Source organism: Lacerta agilis, chromosome 2, assembly GCF_009819535.1.
Source record: "Lacerta agilis isolate rLacAgi1 chromosome 2, rLacAgi1.pri, whole genome shotgun sequence".
Lineage (NCBI taxonomy): Eukaryota > Metazoa > Chordata > Lepidosauria > Squamata > Lacertidae > Lacerta > Lacerta agilis.
In genome coordinates, this window is record NC_046313.1 from 1559918 (window position 1) to 1577727 (window position 17810).

Below are 17810 nucleotides of genomic sequence, written 5' to 3' on the forward strand. Positions count from 1 at the left end.
TTCAGTGGGGCACCTCATTGGGTCTCCCCCTCCTCAGGTAAGCAGAGTGTGGCTCAGACTTGCATGTTTCCTTTCCTTGGAATGTGTGGGGAACGGTACCGTAAATGACTTCTATCAGTCTTGACCCTCCAGATGTTTCAACTGCAGCTCACATTAACCCCAGCCAGCAATCCAAAACATCAGGAGAGCACCAGTTTGGGGAAGGTTGCCTCACCTGTATATTTTGTTTGCCCGTTTTGTGTTTTTTTTTGTAGATAATTTCTATTTATTTTAAACAAGGGAATAGAAACCACACAGGTATTGTAAAAAGTTTATGACTTTTTTTTGGGGGGGGGGGGCTAAATGCAGACTTACATAACCAAAGAAATAACTTTAGTTTTACTTGAAGGAGAAAGATGGGGGAGGGTAAACAAGGTAATAACATGCCATACACAAAACAAAGGCTGAAGTAAGTCTGTGAGGGCACCGAGTTGGGAGTATGTATGTATGTGGGAGGCAGTGAAAGATAGGCGTGCCTGGCGTGCTCTGGTCCATGGGGTCACGAAGAGTCGGACACGACTGAACAACAACAACAACATGTATGTATGATGATTATTATTATACTGCCCTATACCTGCAGGTCTCAGGGAGATTCACAGAATAAAATCAGAATATAAAATCACAAATACATGACCAAAATAAAAACAACCCAACTATAACCCAATATTCTTCACCCACTCCTCAATCTCTGGCAGGGAGGGGCATTCTTTTGTCATTCACATCAGGTAGCCAAATGTCTTGGGCTGGCTTTGGTTGCCGTGTGTCCTCTTTTTCCAAGACATGTCCTCTTTTTCGTGAATAGAGTCATCATAGGAGTCCATAGTTCAACGTAGAAGTCAGCAAATGTGTTCTCTTTTTTGCTCTTCAAAATATGGCAACCCTAAATTACTGTAAATGAAGTTAAATTCAATTTGAGAATTCAGTGTGGGAATCAGTGTGCGCTTTGGGTAGCATAGTATAGAATCATATCACATAGTATCAAAATAAATTTTGGGGTATACAACCAGATACAGTATCCATGCCTCTCTCTCATCAGGAGCGTTGGCTATTCTTCTGCAGTTCTCCAAGTTGACATAATGTTGTGAACAGGGAACAAATATGAAAGTTCAGAGAGGCTTCTTTATGTTGACAAGTGTTTGTCTCAAATGGGACCTAATATAGGCTACATGAGATTACCCGGCTAAAGGCAACTTCACAGCTCTCATTGGGATTTTGCATACTTAAGGTCCACATGTAAGAGACTCATCATATATAATAATATTTTGGGAATGATTCGTGTCCTTATGTAGCTGCTTTGTTTTGTACTTTCTGGATGTCCCATGATCGTATTATAAAGCAGATGGGTTAAGTATTATAAATCTAGGAATCCAGTTGCTTCTTTTCCCCGGTGTATTTCTTATCAATAATTAATTCGGTGTGGCTCCAGCAATTTTTTATTCTGAAAGTCCGGCCCAGGACAAGAAAAGCTTTAGAGCCGCTGGCCACGGGGATGCTGCTGGCGACGGGGCTCCGCGCCAGAGATCCCGGCACCAGATGGAGCGCTTGAACAGCAAACTTTCCGTGAGCCCGCCTATTGGCTGCAGTTGCGCCAATCGCGAGCGCCCGTGGCGAACAATGCCGCTCTCCCCCGCCCCCTCCCGTGTGGGTTTATTTCTTTCTGTTGCGCGCCCCCCCCCCCGCCCTTCCCTCCTGCTGTTGTTCCTTGTTTGCCGGCTCCTCCCCCGCCGCCCTCGCTGCGCTCGCCTGCCGTCGAGGGGGTGTGAAGAGAGACGGAGCAGGCGAGCGGGCGGGGAGAATCGGGGCCGGGCGCAGGTGGATCTGGCCGCAGCTGCCGAGGGATGGAGCGGGCCGGTATCGCCGAGCCCCGCCGCTGATCTCGACTTTCTCTCCGCCGCGAAGGACAAAAGCGTCGCGGGCTTGATGGGCGCGGGAGCAGCCGGATCGCTAGTCCGCGCGGAGCCGTGGATGTGAGCTCCCCAGGCGGGCTCGACGGGTCTCCCGGTGCGCTCCCTGCCCGAGGGAGGCGGCCGGCGGAAGGAGAGCCCACCCATGCCCGGACTGCACCCTGCGCTGGGCAGCAGCAGCAGCAGCAGCAGCGCCACTCACGACGCCGATTCTCTTTTCTCCTCCGCAGATGGAATTAAAGGGCGAGCGGCAGACGGCGAGAAGGGCGTGAGCGCCGACGGCGACCGCGGCGCCTCCAGCCAAGGTAAGGAGTGAGCAGCGGCGCGCCGACGGCGACTCTCCGGCCAGGGTGGATCGGCCGGTTGCGCCCTGCAGGGCGGAGGGGTGGCGGCTTCCCGCGCGGCTGCGCTTGCGAAGGGCGCAAAGGGAGACGGCGGTTAGTCGGGGATGCGCGGCAGAAAGGGAAAGGAAGGAGAAGGCGAGGCCCGCCGAAGCTATTTTTTGCATCCCCCCCCCCGCCCGCCGCCGCGTGACTCGGCCTGTGTGTGTGTGTGACACGGCGAGGGACTTGGCCGGACCGCCCGCGAGAAAGAGAAAGGGGAGGCGGAGGCTTGGCTTTCCTTTCTCTTGCTCCGCAGATGGGAGGCGGAGAGGCCGCGAGCTGTTCCGACGGCAAAGATCGAGGGACCGGGATTAAGATCAGGCGGCGCTGGCGCTGGGGACGGTTGGAGAAGCTTTGTTGAGCTTTGCCTGGGGCTGCAGTCCCAATGACCCGTGGACTTCGAAGGAAGTCTCTCACAAGTTACTGGGGCTTCCAATGAACGCCAGGTCAGACTGCCAGTGTTCTCGTGGCTTCCTGGTGGTTTACCTCTTTCTCCATCCTCCGCCCGCCCCCTTTAAGCCGCGCGATCTTGCTTGGAGTGGCATTTCGCCCCAAATTACACGTTCTTTGGGTGCATGGCTTTGACATTGTTCATTGTGGCTTGGCTCACTGGCATGAGTCGTCTAGATCCTTTTGCTTCTCCCCAATCCTCCTTCCCCAGTAATTTGTTATATAGAATTATAGAGCTGTAGATTTGGAAAGGGCCACAAGGGTTTATCTAGTCCAACCTCCTGCAATGCAGGAATCTTTGGTTCATTGTGGGGCTCGAGCCCATGACCCTGAGATTAAGTGTTTCATACCGCCAATGGTATTTTTAAAAGTGTGTGTTGTGTTTTCAAAACACTTTTTATATATTACTTGATTGCAAATCTCTCCTCGCCCTATTGCATTTATCTACCTGTGGACACATACTAGTTTTGCCTAAGCTGTTCTCAGCATCCTGTGGGAAAAGCTTCAGAGCCAAAATAGAGCACTTGGACCCGGAGCTTGAAAGTGCAGGCTGTGCTGGAAAGCACATAGGCAAAAGGTAAGTGTTGATAATCTCATGGTCTTGTCCCTATACTTGGTCTTATGACTTGGTGCAGAAGAAAAGTCAACATACTTCTGGCTTTGGTAGTTAGTATGCACCCACCTCTGAATGTGATGCTTTGTTAGGTTGTTGTCATGGACACTCAAGTGCAATCTGTTTGAAGTTTGTGAAATGGTCAGGAACAAGAGTCCTCAAAATGTGAGGAGGACCTCTCTTTCGGGATGTTAACAATTTGAGGGAGTGTGGTTGAGCAACGGACCTGGCGATGTTCAGTGGACATGAGAACCTTTTTCTCATGATATTTGCATTGTAGGGCAGGAATAAAGGAAACTTTGACCCTCCAGATTCCAGCTCCCATCATCCACAATCATTGGCTGGGGCTGATACGTATTGGGGATCCAGCAACACCTGGAGGCCTGCAGGTTCTCCCTCTGTGCTGTGGGGTTGAGTGTAACTACACCATTGGTCCTGTCTCTTGACATTTACACATTCAATATGGACAAAAGGGGTGGACAGTTGTGAGCAGCGGCTCATAGGAAACTACTACTATGTTGTTGTTTAGTCATTTAGTCGTGTCCGACTCTTCATGACCCCATGGACCAGAGCATGCCAGGCACTCCTGTCTTCCACTGCCTCCCGCAGTTTGGTCAGACTCATGTTGGTAGCTTCGAGAACACTGTCCAACCATCTTGTCCTCTGTCGTCCCCTTCTCCTTGTGCCCTCCATCTTTCCCAACATCAGGGTCTTTTCCAGGGAGTCTTCTCTTCTCATGAGGTGGCCAAAGTTTTGGAGCCTCAGCTTCAAGATCTGTCCTTCCAGTGAGCACTCAGGTCTGATTTCTTTAAGAATGGATAGGTTTGATCTTCTTGCAGTCCATGGGACTCTCAAGAGACTCCTCCAGCACCATAATTCAAAAGCATCAATTCTTCGGCGATCAGCCTTCTTTATGGTCCAGCTCTCACTTCCATACATCACTACTGGGAAAACCACAGCTTTAACTATACGGACCTTTGTCAGCAAGGTGATGTCTCTGCTTTTTAAGATGCTGTCTAGGTTTGTCATTTCTTTTCTCCCAAGAAGCAGGCATCCTCTAATTTCGTGACCATCTGCTGTCACCATCTGCAGTGATTGTGGAACCCAAGAAAGTAAAATCTCTCACTGCCTCCATTTCTTCCCCTTCTATTTGCCAGGAGGTGATGGGACCACAGCTGCATGGTGGAGCATCTGCTTTGCATGCAGAAAACCCCAGGTTCAGACTCTGGCATTTCCAAGTACCTGCTCATCAGGGAAGGTAGACAATACAGTTGCTAGATGGCCCATCTAGCAACTGTATTGTCTACCTTCCCTGATGAGCAGGAGTCTGAACCCTGGGGTTTTCTGCATGCAAAGCAGATGCTCCACCATGGAGCTGTGGTTCCATGTTAAGAACTTGACTACTTTTGTGTAGGTGGTCCATGCAATCATGACCTCTGAATGAGTGGGGTCTCCAGTTATTTGCAGCATCCGTAGATGAGCAGCTGCTCATGCATAGCCACCCTTTTGCTGAATGTGCAGCCCTCATAGGAACATAAGAAAAGTGCTGCTCGGTCAAGCCAATGGTCCATCTAGCCCAGCATGCTCTTCTCACCAACCAGATGCCATTAGGAAACTCACAAGCAGCACCTGAGTGCAGGAGCAACTCTCCCCTCTGGAGGTTTCTAGCAACTGGTATTGAGAAGCATTTCTGCCTCCAGCCATGGACAGGCCTATGTGCACAGTCCCATTCCACTTTCTGCATGTGATCAAGGGCTTAAGGGGCTTTGGTTTCTCTCCTTCCAGAGTCAGGATACACACCATGCATTTAAAGCTGGTGGTCTACAACGGGGCACCCATGGGCACACAAGTTCCCACAGAGATCCCCCTGATGCCCACAGGATTCACTCCCCTGCATCTCCCCCCTCCTCTTGAAAGCAGCTTGAAAGAAGACATTGTGTTGGAGCCAGTAGAGTAAGTTGTGGTGTGCACTTGGTTGCAGGGTGTGTGTAGTGCACATGGGCTCATGGGCCCAAAAACGTTGGCAGCCCTGGTTCTAAGCTATCTACTCTAGAAACTGCTTCAGGGTTTCAAGCCTTAGTGTTTCCATCTGACATGTAGAAGAAAAAACCCAGAAAACGAGAGAGGTTGGAAACCTCTTACATTATCAAACATATTTAGGGTTTCAGTCCCACCAGACAGGTTTATCCCGGGTTGTAGGTGTCATTGACCTCTGTATCACTCTGACTTGTTTACATCTCTTAAGAACTCAAGGCTAAACAAAATAGGAAATTCTTTCCAGTAGCACCTTAGAGACCAACTGAGTTTGTTCTTGGTATGAGCTTTCGTGTGCATGCACACTTCTTCAGATACACTGAAACAGAAGTCACCAGAAGTCACCAGATCCTTAAAAACAGAAGTCACCAGATCCTTAAATATAGTGAGGGAGTGGGGAGGGGTATTACTCAGAAGGGTGGTGGGAATGGGTGATCAGCTGATAGGTGTGGAAAACCTGTTGACGATTTTCAGAGATGAAAGAATTCCACCAGGTGAGTTTCTTCCATCTCAGCAGCACTTGGGTGGGACAAGCCCCTCCTAGTGATATTCTCACCTCTCCCCTGCCCAGCCTTGATATGCAATTCCTAAAGGTGCAGGATGAGCCCTCTCCCATCTTTCTCACCAAATAAGATTTATGGCTCCTCTTGTTTGAGGCCTTGCTCATCTTTGCCTGTTATCTCATCCTGTTCTATACCATCCATATTTTGATTCAGGTTACTGGATCTGTTTTGTGTTTTCTAGAGTCAAAACGAGGGTCCAGGGACAGCCTCTTGATGCATGCCACCCGGGAGGGTGAAGAAAGACTAAGGAAGGGGAATTGTAGTCCAGCTGAACTTGAAGGTCTGCAGGGTCCCATACCTGCTCTAACAGGTGTGGGTATCTCAACAGGCTTTTGATGAGCAGCATCAGACGAATCCATCTTTTCCACAGAGCTTTTTAAACCCTTCTCATGAGTGGTGGTTGAGCTGGCTACATGTGAAAAGGGGACAGGAGGCTCCTGCACTTTTAATAGTTATTTAGTAGAGGGGATTTTGGCGTGCAACAGTTGAAGGTGATCCCTGTCTTCTCTTTGCACAATGGCAGGTTTTTTGTTTTGCAAAGGTCTAGGATGTGGAGGGGGAAATGGCTGTGCAATTAAAGTTTTAAGCACCCCAATTCCCTCTCAGCCCTGATTTGCGTAGGTGAAGCAGCCTTTAGGTTGAGTTCCAACCTGTAGCTCTGTCCCAAGTGTTCAAAGGGCCTTGTGTTTCTTTTGGTACAAATCTGTTTGTCAACACAGCACAACACAACACTGTGTGCTGTGCTGACCAGGCAGTCCAACCAGGAGCTGGCTGCTTTTTTGTTTGAGTTGATAACTTTATTCTAGCAAGACTCCTTGCTAGGCCTCAGACAAGATCTGTGTGCACCTGGTCCTCAAGTGTATGGTCGTCCCAACCTCGTTTCAGATTTGGTGTGTGTATGTGAGTGGTGCAAAAGCTCAGAAATCGCTGCTGTTTAATTGTCATGTGTCAAAGTGATGATCGGAGAGCACATGATGTAGCAGTCTTACTGAAGCTAGCCAGGTCTGCGTCTGGTCTGTTGGCCATTTGGTGGACCTGATCTAATTTGCTATGGAAACTACTGACTTTGGGGGTGAGGCTAGTACTTGTTAAGGTCTACCTTGTGGAAAGAGGCAATTAGATTTTGGCTTAGGAGCCCTGCCCCATGCATTGAACTATTCCATGTGCTGCTGTGGGTGGTGTTTTAGTGCCAGAGTTCCAATGGGGAATTCCATTGCCATGGCGATTCCATAAGGAAAATGCGTGAGAAGCTCCTCCTCAGTGTTGTGTCTGGTGTCTGCGATTGCCTTGTGGGATATGCAATGCAAGAAGCTTTGAGTCCTGCCTTTGCAAAGCATTCAGCACATCATTGGTTCAGAAGGAACCTCCGGCGTGTACACATGACGATGGCAACCTAAATCTGCTGAATTCCGCAAAAGAGGTGCTGAAAATGGTTGAAATGGTGGAAAACACTGCTCAACTTTCCTCTCTGTCATCGTTTTTATTTTGTGCTTGTATTAATAGCCAGACATGTGAAATTCATGTACTCTTGTGCTGTTTGGGTGGGTGGGGCAGTGGGAACTGGCATACAGCTTTTCTTCTGAGCAACCTCTGCTTTCATCATGGGTACGTTTACGTTCTTTGGAAAATGTTCAAGCGCCGTTTGCTGAAGTCTCAAGTGAGAGGAGGGTCAGTCAAAGCTCCTGGCATTCAGAGATTAGTCTCCTCTTTTCACACTGGGGAGATGGCTTACTATTTATCTGCCTGTGTGCCAGATAAGTGGAGGGGGAGATCGGCCTTGTTTCACAGGGAGCTGCAGCTAATCCGTGCTTCTTGCTCTGTGTCTACCACCCATCCACACACCTTCCTCTTCAAATGTGCAAATACAGGTGGTACAGCTGCTCCTGGATTGTACCATTTCAAATTGCTTGTTACCTTTCGGTGGGGTGGGAGAGACTATTAAATTCTTCCCTGTATTCAAAAAACAAACATAAAAAACTAGATGGCCCTGATATACTCATTTGCTTTCCTTACACAGGGTTCCCCTTTCCTCTCCACTGCCCCATGGCAAAGCATTCGAGCATGTGATTTCCCCACCTGCAGTCAAAAGAGGTACACTTCTTTCTTCCACCTCAGTCAGTGTTAGAAGCTCAGCTATACAAGCCAGGTGGCCCGTGGCTCCATAAACCAAGGTTACACTTGCCAAAACAGAACGCTTAGTTGCCATTTTGGGGCAAGACAAAAATAAAAGACAGTTTTATTTTTCAAATGATGGACTGACTGTGATAGATTCTCCGTGAAACATCTGCCTAGTTCTGATGACAACCTTCAACCAGGTTAAAAACTTTGAGAACTTAAAGAAGAAAAACCACTTGATCCAGGGATGGTCCACATATCCTTCTCTGAATGGTGTCTGCTCCTGATCAGTCTGCACAGAAAAAGCATTTTGGTTCCTGAAATTCATTCCAATTGTGCAGATAAAATATAACTGATGGAATTCTACATCATGGGCTGTTAGTGTTTAAAAACAGTCAAGCTGCAATGATCCCCCAGGTATGCACCTCCAGATGGTGATGTCAGGCACCATCCTGGTGCCCAGGCATCTTCAGTTGGTCGCAAGTGGTCAGTTGCAGTTTCATATCAATTTCACCCTATATTTCCTGTTTTTTTCTTTCTTGTTCTCATAATTTGTGAACCTTTGAGCAACATCAAACAACAGCCCTGTAAAGTAAGTCAGAATTATTATCCCTGCCCTGCCTTTTCCAGATTTGGGGGGGGGGGCTGAGACTTAAGAAAGAATGGCTGACCTAGAACCACCCAGTGTTTTCATGGCAAGAGGTGAAATTTAAACTAGGTACTATCCTGATTTGTAGCTCAGGCTGCGTATACACTATACATTTAAAGCATGAGGCTTTCCTGAAAGAATCATGGGAACTGTAGTTTATCCCCCACAGAGCTACAGTTCCCAGCATCCATAACAAACTACAATTCCCAAAATTCTTAGGGGGATATATGCTACACCAGCACTGATTCTTTCCTGTAAGCTGTACAGTACACTCAGTTCACTTGGGCCAGTGAGGAGATCCAGCTGTCCTGGGCAGTGCTTTGAGTACCGGTATGTGCCCTAAAATGTAGTCCCAACGTCCTTTGCAGTGTTCCTTAGCAGGTAGCCTATGTTTAAAGTATTCCTTGTTTGTAGAATGTTTGGAAAAACATTGCTGTCTATAACCCCTGGCCTTTTCATTCCCTTAATCCTTGAACTTGCCATGCTCTGTCAGGCATGAGATCTCCCAACATGGGCAGTCTTTGCCCCAAAGAGTCTACACTACATACAAAACAGAGGGAAAGGATGTATGATTCACCCTCTTCTCTCCCCCCTGCAAAAACATGATCTGGTTTCAGAATTAGGGTAATAGGAACTGGGGTGCAGTTGAAAAGGCTGTTCACTAGTTGAAATAATAATTTTAATAAAAAAAACTGTTGCCCCTGTGTAGAATCAGAGCTGAAATCATTGCTAGCTGTTTTCTTGTACTTTCCGCATTCTTGCCTCTGCCAAACTGTTCAGTGGCAAAGATTATTTCCTAGCGACCTATTTCCAAAAGTTTTCTGCTTTCAAGCCTTGTTCTGCTAAGGGTTAAGGTGCTATTGGTCTGCTCCCACCCCTTTAAGGTGTGCTTGAGAATTTTCCAAGAACCATTAGAAGCCGGGCATCTGGGTTCCAGCAGCTATTTATAGCCTGGATAATAGATCAGAAAGCCACCTGAGCTGCCAGCTGCCTTTTTGCTGGGTTTTATTTGAATGCTTTTCAGAGGCAACAGAGTGCATAACAAACAGTCACTCCAAAAAAACTCCTGTAGGCAGTTCCTGGTAGACCAAGTGACAAGGCTTGGCAAATGGACACTGTAAACCGAGGAAGTGGCTTTGGGAGGCAGCTGGGGAGCCACTTTCACTGGGCACCTAGAAATACATAATTCCAGATATGGATATTTTGGGGGCAGCGAGGGGGGACGACACATACATGCAGATATGGGGCATAAATTGAAATATTTGCAGCTTGACAGTATAGACCAGGCTTCTGGACAAAGAGTCAAAGCTGCCTTTTCAAATAACCAAATTTTGTGCTTCAGCAGCCTTTTGATTCCAAACCCAGGGGGGAGGGGGAGAGTGCATTTCTGGAAATTCTAGACACATGGTAATACATCTTTGTTTTGATGTTTTAAAACTGGGCCACTGTCTTAGTCACAGCCCTCCACTGTGTACTCCACCCTGACCAGCCCCCATTCTCCAGGTAGAGTCCCAGCCTCACCAAGGCTGAAAGCTGGAGGACATGAGGTACCCTTTAAACCTTTTGTGGCAAGAGGCAAATTCTACCTACTCCCTCTCATCCCCCCTGCTCCTTGTGGGTCGTAAGTCAGGCTTGAGGAACCTTAGGCCCTCCAGACCTCTCTGTCCGGACCTTATAACTCTTCCCAGGTCACACCCTCACAGAGAAGCTAGCCAATTACGGTATACAAAGGAAAAAATTCATGTTAGTGGCTTAGCCTACGTCTGCCCCCAGTCCACCCCCCACCCCCCGGTGTGTGACTCTCGGAAGGAGTGCATTATTTGGGCTTAGAAAGGTTGCCCATCTCATTTGGAGCAGCTAGAAAACACAGAGGGAAACGTCCGTCCCTTGATTATTGGACTGCTAGTGGGAGGCAACAGGTTGCTTCTAGTAGTTGGGCCATGGGGCTTCCGGTCCGAGGTTTCTGTGTTTCCCGTGTGCTGGTTCACTGTGCCCCTTCTGACCACGTAGGTCCATCCACTTCCAGGCTTGTGGAATCAGGCCCCAGTCATTGGTGGTGGTTTTCGCCTTTTAGGATTCCTGAAGTCTTGCTGCATGAGACGTGGGATTTGAAATGGTGCATTGAATACTATATCCTGAGAAATCCAGCTTTCAAAGAAGAGCAGTTTCTTTCTTTCTTTCTTAGCTGAAGAATTGCAAACTGTTGTACTTTCCGCACGTACAATCTCCACAGACTGTGTGTGCCTCAAAGGGCGTCTATTCTGCGAAGGCCCTTCTTGAGCCTCTGAGATGCGTGTTGCACATGGCCTCCTCCCCACATCCTGTTTCGGCATTCCTCTTTGACGCTCCAAGCGTGCCAGTCCTGGATACATGAAATTTCATGGACGGCATCTATTCTTAGCCCACCAGCTAGTTGAGCAAGTCACGTTGCCCAACAGCAGTCATGAGTTCAAGACTTTCGAGGGTGGGGAAGGGAAGCGAGATAAGAATAACAGCTGTAAACATAGAGAAGGGGGAGAGGAACATGACTGATTCCAGCCCAGATGTTTTAAATTCATGATCATCTAGCTCATTTGACAGGAGAGCTATAAATTACGGGGTTGTGTCTGTATTAACGGAGTCTGTTTGAGAGTGGAATTTTGTAGAGTTCTCTATCTTCTATAGCTGCAACAAGAGGGACTTTAATGCTGGATGTTCTCCCCTCCAGATTGCAAGCCAAGCCTGTTCCCACCTCTGCTCTGACCTTTATTTCTGGCCATTCTGACCGCGTTTAGCAACAAAGAGCATGTCTTTTGTAATAGCCATTGTGACCTAGTGGTTCAATAGGATGGGGAAACCTGTGTCTCTCCCCCCCCCCCCCGATATTGTTGGGAATCTGTTAACCCAGACCAGCATGGACAGTGTTCAAAGATGATGGGAGGTGCAGTCCAGAACAATCAGGGTTAGTGTCATGTGAAGGCCTGGGTTCAACTTCCTTCCTCGGTGGCCTTGGGCCACTCATGTTCTCTCAGCCTAACCAACCTCTTAGGGTTGTTGTGAGGATCAGAAGAGAGCCTTGGGTGCTACTCTGAACAACTTGCAGGAAGGCTGGGATGGAAATGCAGCCTATGTGCCCGGATCAATATAGGTGAATGCATGGACCATGCTTGCTTACCCCTTACTACCCCCTTAAACACACAACATACATGATTCTAGCCAGAGCCTCTGTTGCAATCTAAACCTAGAGCTGCTGCTGGGAAACTGTTCCCCTCCTCCTCCTCCGCTGCCCCCCTTCTTCTGCCCAAAGGCACAAGCTGCTGATTGCCCCTACCAGCTCCTCGTGACTCTAAATGGGAGGAAAGTGCCTATTACTCTGCAAATGTCTCATCTGTGATTTGGAAAGAGAGGGATGGAAAAGTGCCAGACCTGCAGTTTAAAGTAGTGAGGCTTTACTGAGGACTTGGAGCAAAAGCCCTAGGTCTGTGCAGTGACGAAGCGGAGAGCAGGCGGGGGCGTGGCTGGTGCATGTCCCGGGGGTGTGGCACGCTGCCTGCGGGGGTGTGACATGCGTCCCGGGGGTGTGGCGCCTGGCGCGATGGGTGGGGGTACACAGCGCGTGTCCGGGAGGCGGCCACGATCGTACCCCCTCCCCGATGGTGCCGGGGGCGGTGCGCTCCCCCCACCCCACCCCCATTCCTCCGCCAGTGGCTCTGTGGGGATGGTGTGAGCCAGACTGTCTTTCACCCTCAATTCCTCAGTGTGCAAAATTGGCACATGGGAGAGCGCTTTCTCCAGATATCATGGACTCCTGTCAACCCAACGTGCTCAGAGAGCAGGTGATGAGACCTGCAGTCCCAGGTTAGGGAACAATGTTGGATGTGGAGCTGGGCAGTGCAGGCTCAAATCCTCTTTCCAGCATGGAACAGATGTGGTAGCCTTGCCAACCATTGTTGATCTTCCAAACCTCCTAATAATCCTCTAAGCAACTCCTGGGCTGCATGTGGCAGAGTTTGCCGTGTGGATTTTTTATTAGCTGACCCAGAATGTCAAGTAGGTTGATTTTGTTTGTTTGTTTGTTTGCTGTGTGGTTTCACTAAGGTGAAACTGGTCGTCAGTAACGGTCCCTGGGACAGTTAGGGCTTGCATAACGAGTGCACACCTCTTAGCTTGCTCCCAGTGTCAGCACACCTGATGTATATGCAGAGGTGAGCATGAGTGACAAGGCTCCAGCCCAGCCTTTGTGCCTTTCTGTAGAGCGAGTGGCTTCTGTCCCAACTGTGTGGGTGATGCAAATCTCTCCTTTGCTGCAATCAGATGAGGCGAGTGATAATGGCTTGGTGTGTGGAAGAGGAAGGGCAGGTTACAGGGTGGAACCTGGGGGATGCTATCTCCCTGCCCACATCGAGACATTTGCCACCTGTGCTGATCTCCTCCCACAGTTGTGACTGGTCCATGGTCTGTGGGAACTTCTTTTTTTAGGACTTTTGCTGTTTGCCTGTTGTTTTGCAGCTTGCCAGGGCAACCTTCCCCCACCCCACCCCAACCCCCACCTTCTCCTTATGCACCCAAAGACTGCATGAGAGCAAAGCAAGGCTCCAGGGAGGAGGACAACACAGGCATTGCTAGCTTCTCTTCAGAGATGAATAAATGGCAAATTCTGTGCATAGTTGCCAGGAGTGTGTTGCAATCTCAGGTCACAGTGCATAAACTATGTATAAATGCCAGGGACTCTTACTACTGTCTTATTTCTGATTGGATATAAGGCCCTAGCACTGGGCACGATCCAGACAAAAGTTAAGAACTGAAGTCCACTTGCAGATGAGTCTGTCTTATACTTGCCAACTGTTATCTACACTGATTAGCAATGGTTCTCTGGGATTTCAAGGAAGAGGTCTTTCTTTCCCATCCTTTTGTACCAGATCTTTCCAACCAGAGATGCTTTTGTCCCTGATATTCAGCAGGTGCTTCCCTATGGAAATCAATAGCACTTTTTAAAGGGGGCCATGTTTGGGCTAGACTGCTGCCACTGTTAACAATTCCTGCTTTGTCCTTGTGTTGCAGGTTTTTTTTTAAATCTCAGGTGTAGGAGGCTTGTGAGGGAAGCAAATAACCAGGCAATAGGTTTTTGCCTTTTCTGTTGATCACACTCTGCCCAGCTGTAGGAATGCCAGCTCCTGAATGGGATTACGAGAGGCTCATTTCCTGGTGGGAACTCCATGCGTGTGATTTTACAGTTCTGCAACCACATCAGTGTCTTTTTCTGAACGCCAACTCCCATGCCACAGGTTCTATCTTTTGTGCCTTCCAGCTGTGCTGGCACATGTGTAGAGAGCAAGAGAGCCTTTGGTTATCTCCAGGGATAGGATACCTAAAGATTTCTTTATCGCATCTAGCACAGAGCTTTCCAAACTGTGTGTCGCGACACGTTTGTGTGTCTGCCACAGTGTGTAAGTGTGTCGAGCGAATGCTCCCTATGCTCCTCCCAGGGCTGGAAAAGGTTTAGTTTAACTTCCGGTTTGCTAGTAAAACTGAATTACTGTGTTGCGAAATGATGCATGTCTAAAGAGTGTGTCCCCAACATGAAAAGTTTGGAAAGCTCTGATCTAGTGGTTACATTTGGGATCGCTGCAGGTTGACTCACTGTGTATAGTCGTGGACTTCAACATTTTCAGACCTGGGACCCACCTTTTAACCCTAATGTACATTTGGGGACCCATTTATTTTCACCATATATTTGTATAGTGGTAGTTTTTTGTTATGAACCACCTTAGATCAGGCTGGGACCCATCAGTGTAGGGATGAGGAAATGGTGGCTCTTCGGGTGTTCTTGGGACTACAAGTCCCATCACTCCTGGCCATTGGCCATGTTAGCTAGGGCTGATGGGAGCTGTAGTCCAATAGCACTTGGAGAGCCACAGGTTCTGCCCATCCCTTTAGTAGTGAGCTCTGACCCATCAGTTGAAGACCAGTGCTGCCTGAGTACCACAGGTAGGGTGTCAGCTACAGTTTCTGCAAGTGCAGGATTTGGTTCTAGATGCAGGAGAGGGCAGGAAGATGGTGAGTGGTCTGGAGAACAAGTTCTGTGATGAATAGTTGAAGAAGGGGAGACTTGTGACGTGATAGCATTCTTCAGATTCCGGAAGGTGCAAGGAGTTGTTTTCTGCTTCCTTGGAGGCAGAAGTAGATACCGGTATGTTATTTTATCATTGCCTATTACAGTGGTACCTCAGTTTTCGAACAGCTTAGTTCCCAAACAACAACGCTGCAAACGCAGAAGTAGGTGTTCGAGCTTTGCCTCGGAAGCCAAACGTGCTCCTGAGCTTCCATTTTCACTGTTGCACAGCTCATTTGAGTCCCCTCAGTCAGGGTTTCCCCAAAGAACCCTCCTTGTGATTAGCTGTGCTAGAATAAGTTCTGTAAAACAATTTCTTTAAAAAATGGAATGAATTCATTGTGCTGCATTAGAGAAAATCAATGTTTTGCATAATTTCTGCTTGTCCAGAATCCAGCCTTTCCTTGGCACAGAATTGTTAATTGATTGATTTTAGAACAAAGTTTTCACGGTCCAGGCAAGGAGGATGGTTGTAATCAGTTTGTAGTTTCAGTCTTCAGAAGATTGATTGGGTGTAACCAATAAACCAAAGCTTTGATTAAAGTTTAAAATTTGATCTTGATTGATTGGCATTTATAATGCAAGAGAGAACTGTGAAATTTATGATTCCTGAAGGACTTTTTTTCCTGCTTTGCAGAGCACACCTTGAGCCAGATTTTATGAAAAGGAATCATTTAGATTGCTTTTCTTTCTGCTTCGGTCCAAAACCAGCAGATGCCTTTTGCTGATCATACTTTGAATTGTTGTTGTTGTTGTTGTTGTTGTTGTTGTTGTGATCACCTTCTGCACAATGCACAATAAAGATATCAGAAAACAACAGAAATATTTAAAACAGAAAACATGCAAAATAGACACACACAGGGCTGGGGAACCTTTAGCCCTCAAAATGTTAGACTGCAGCTTCCATCGGCGCCAACCAACATGGTCAGTGGTCTGGGATGGTGTAGTTCAGCTGCATCTGGAGGGCCACAGATTCTTCATCTGTACAATACACAGTGTTGGAAACTCCGATACATAAGCTAAGTGCCAAATGGCTCCTAAACCAATGTTAGTCACCAAAACAGAATGTCTAGTTGCCATTTTTTAGCACGACAGCTCTGAAAACATGTGTTTTTTCCCCAAAGGATTGACTGACTGTGATTGATTCTCAGTTAAAGCATCTGGCTAGTTCAAAGGGCAACCTTGAGCTCAGTTAAGAACTTTGAGAACTTAAAAACGAAAAGTCACTTGTCACATATATATTATTCTCTTCCTTCCTCTTTTTCTTAATGTTGACACAGACCATTTATAACATAGGGATATTATTGACAACTGTGAGCAGCGCAGTGGGGTGGAGTAAGCGAAGACAAGCTCCAACAATTAACTATCGTGTTCACTGCTCCTGCTTAAATCATGTCCTTCTAGCTCCAAGGGGGTACTTTTTGCTGAACATGAGAAGAAATCTCTTGTTGATAAGGGCAATTCAGCAATGGAGTCAGGGATAGGGAACCTTTGACCCTCAGATGCTGCTGCACTCCAACTCCCATCATCCTTGATCTGGGGCTGATGGGAGCTGGAGTGCAACACCAACGGGGGGGGGGAGCAGTGCTGCAGGCCTTTTAAACAGAGGTTGGACACCCCTCTATAGGAGATGCTCCCAGTCTCTGGATTCTCTGCATCCAATGGAAGTGAGCCCCCCCCCCCAAGTGATTTGATGCCTCTTCCACCGGGATTAATTGCTTTGATGCTGGATCAGTTGTTGTTGTTGTTGTTCAGTCGTTCAGTCGTGTCCGACTCTTCGTGACCCCATGGACCAGAGCACGCCAGGCACGCCTATCCTTCACTGCCTCTCGCAGTTTGGCCAAACTCATGTTAGTAGCTTCGAGAACACTGTCCAACCATCTCATCTTCTGTCGTCCCCTTCTCCTTGTGCCCTCCATCTTTCCCAGCATCCATGAAGGGGGATCAGTACTTGATCAAAATGCAAATATTTCATCTGTGAAGTGCCCTAACAACTAGTCAAGAGTGCTGGGGGCAGCGGGGAGAACACCAGCTTTTGTAGACATGAAAAATGAGCTGCTAGTTAGGCATAACGATATGAACTGATCCAACATCTGCATAGCATGCACCTGACCTCATACCAAGTGTTTTGCCTAATAAGAAGAGGGGCGATGTTATCGCTGTGTGCAGCGTTGGTAAGTCATGGTTGGAATACTTTTGTTCAGTAAAATTATGATGTTGACAAGTTGAAAAGGATTAAGAGGAAAGCTATGAGGAAGATCAAGTATCCTGAAGAGGAAAAGCCAAAAGCAGCGGATATGCTTGTTCTGGAGAGATAAGATTAAGGAGAGAGATGTTGACTTGCTGTTGTTTAAAAAAACCAAAAACAAAACTCAAGTATTTAAAGAAGAATGTAAGAAAGGGGGGAAATAGGTGAATAGGAAGATAAAGGGTTTAGATTATTGGATGGGTGAAAGCAGATTTAGAGTAAACATAAAGAGATTTGGGCAGGTGGGTGGGGAGGAGGAGGAGAGAGAAATCATGACTATATAAGAGCAATTCAATGAGTTGTGGAATCTCCTTCCTTGGAAATGTTCAAAGAGAAGTCAAGACAGATGTCTATTAAGGATGTGTTTTGGGTGTAGGCTGGCCTGTCTTTCTGGCATAACTTTAACCAGAACAGGTTGTGATAGCCCAGCCAGTGATGCTTCAAGCATAGAAAGACAGGAGGTCTCAGGTAGAAGGTCTGGGACAGACTTGGAATCTATGTTTGAGGACATTGCTGCTTTAGGGACTAGGTGGGTCATTGATTTAACTAGATGGACCCCTCATCTTGCACAGTGGAAGGTAATGCCTTGATATGTGTCCTTCGCCCAGATAAGCTGTTCGCCAAATCCTCCACTGCTTATTTCAAGCTGCAGTAGAGCAGTGTTTTTCAACCTTTTTTGGGCAAAGGCACACTTGTTTCATGAAAAAAATCACGAGGCACA

General features: G+C 47.6%; 1 protein-coding gene across 1 annotated transcript in view; it reads left to right on the forward strand.

The window, feature by feature from the left end:
- Positions 1-1831: 1831 nt before the first annotated feature.
- Positions 1832-17810, forward strand: part of HDAC7 (histone deacetylase 7) — a 109446-nt gene continuing 93467 nt past the window's right edge. Inside the window, exon 1 of the mRNA XM_033136778.1 lies at positions 1832-2248. Within this exon, the coding sequence (XP_032992669.1) occupies positions 2089-2248 (160 nt within the window). The 5' untranslated portion in view covers positions 1832-2088. The remainder of the gene's footprint in view (positions 2249-17810) is intronic.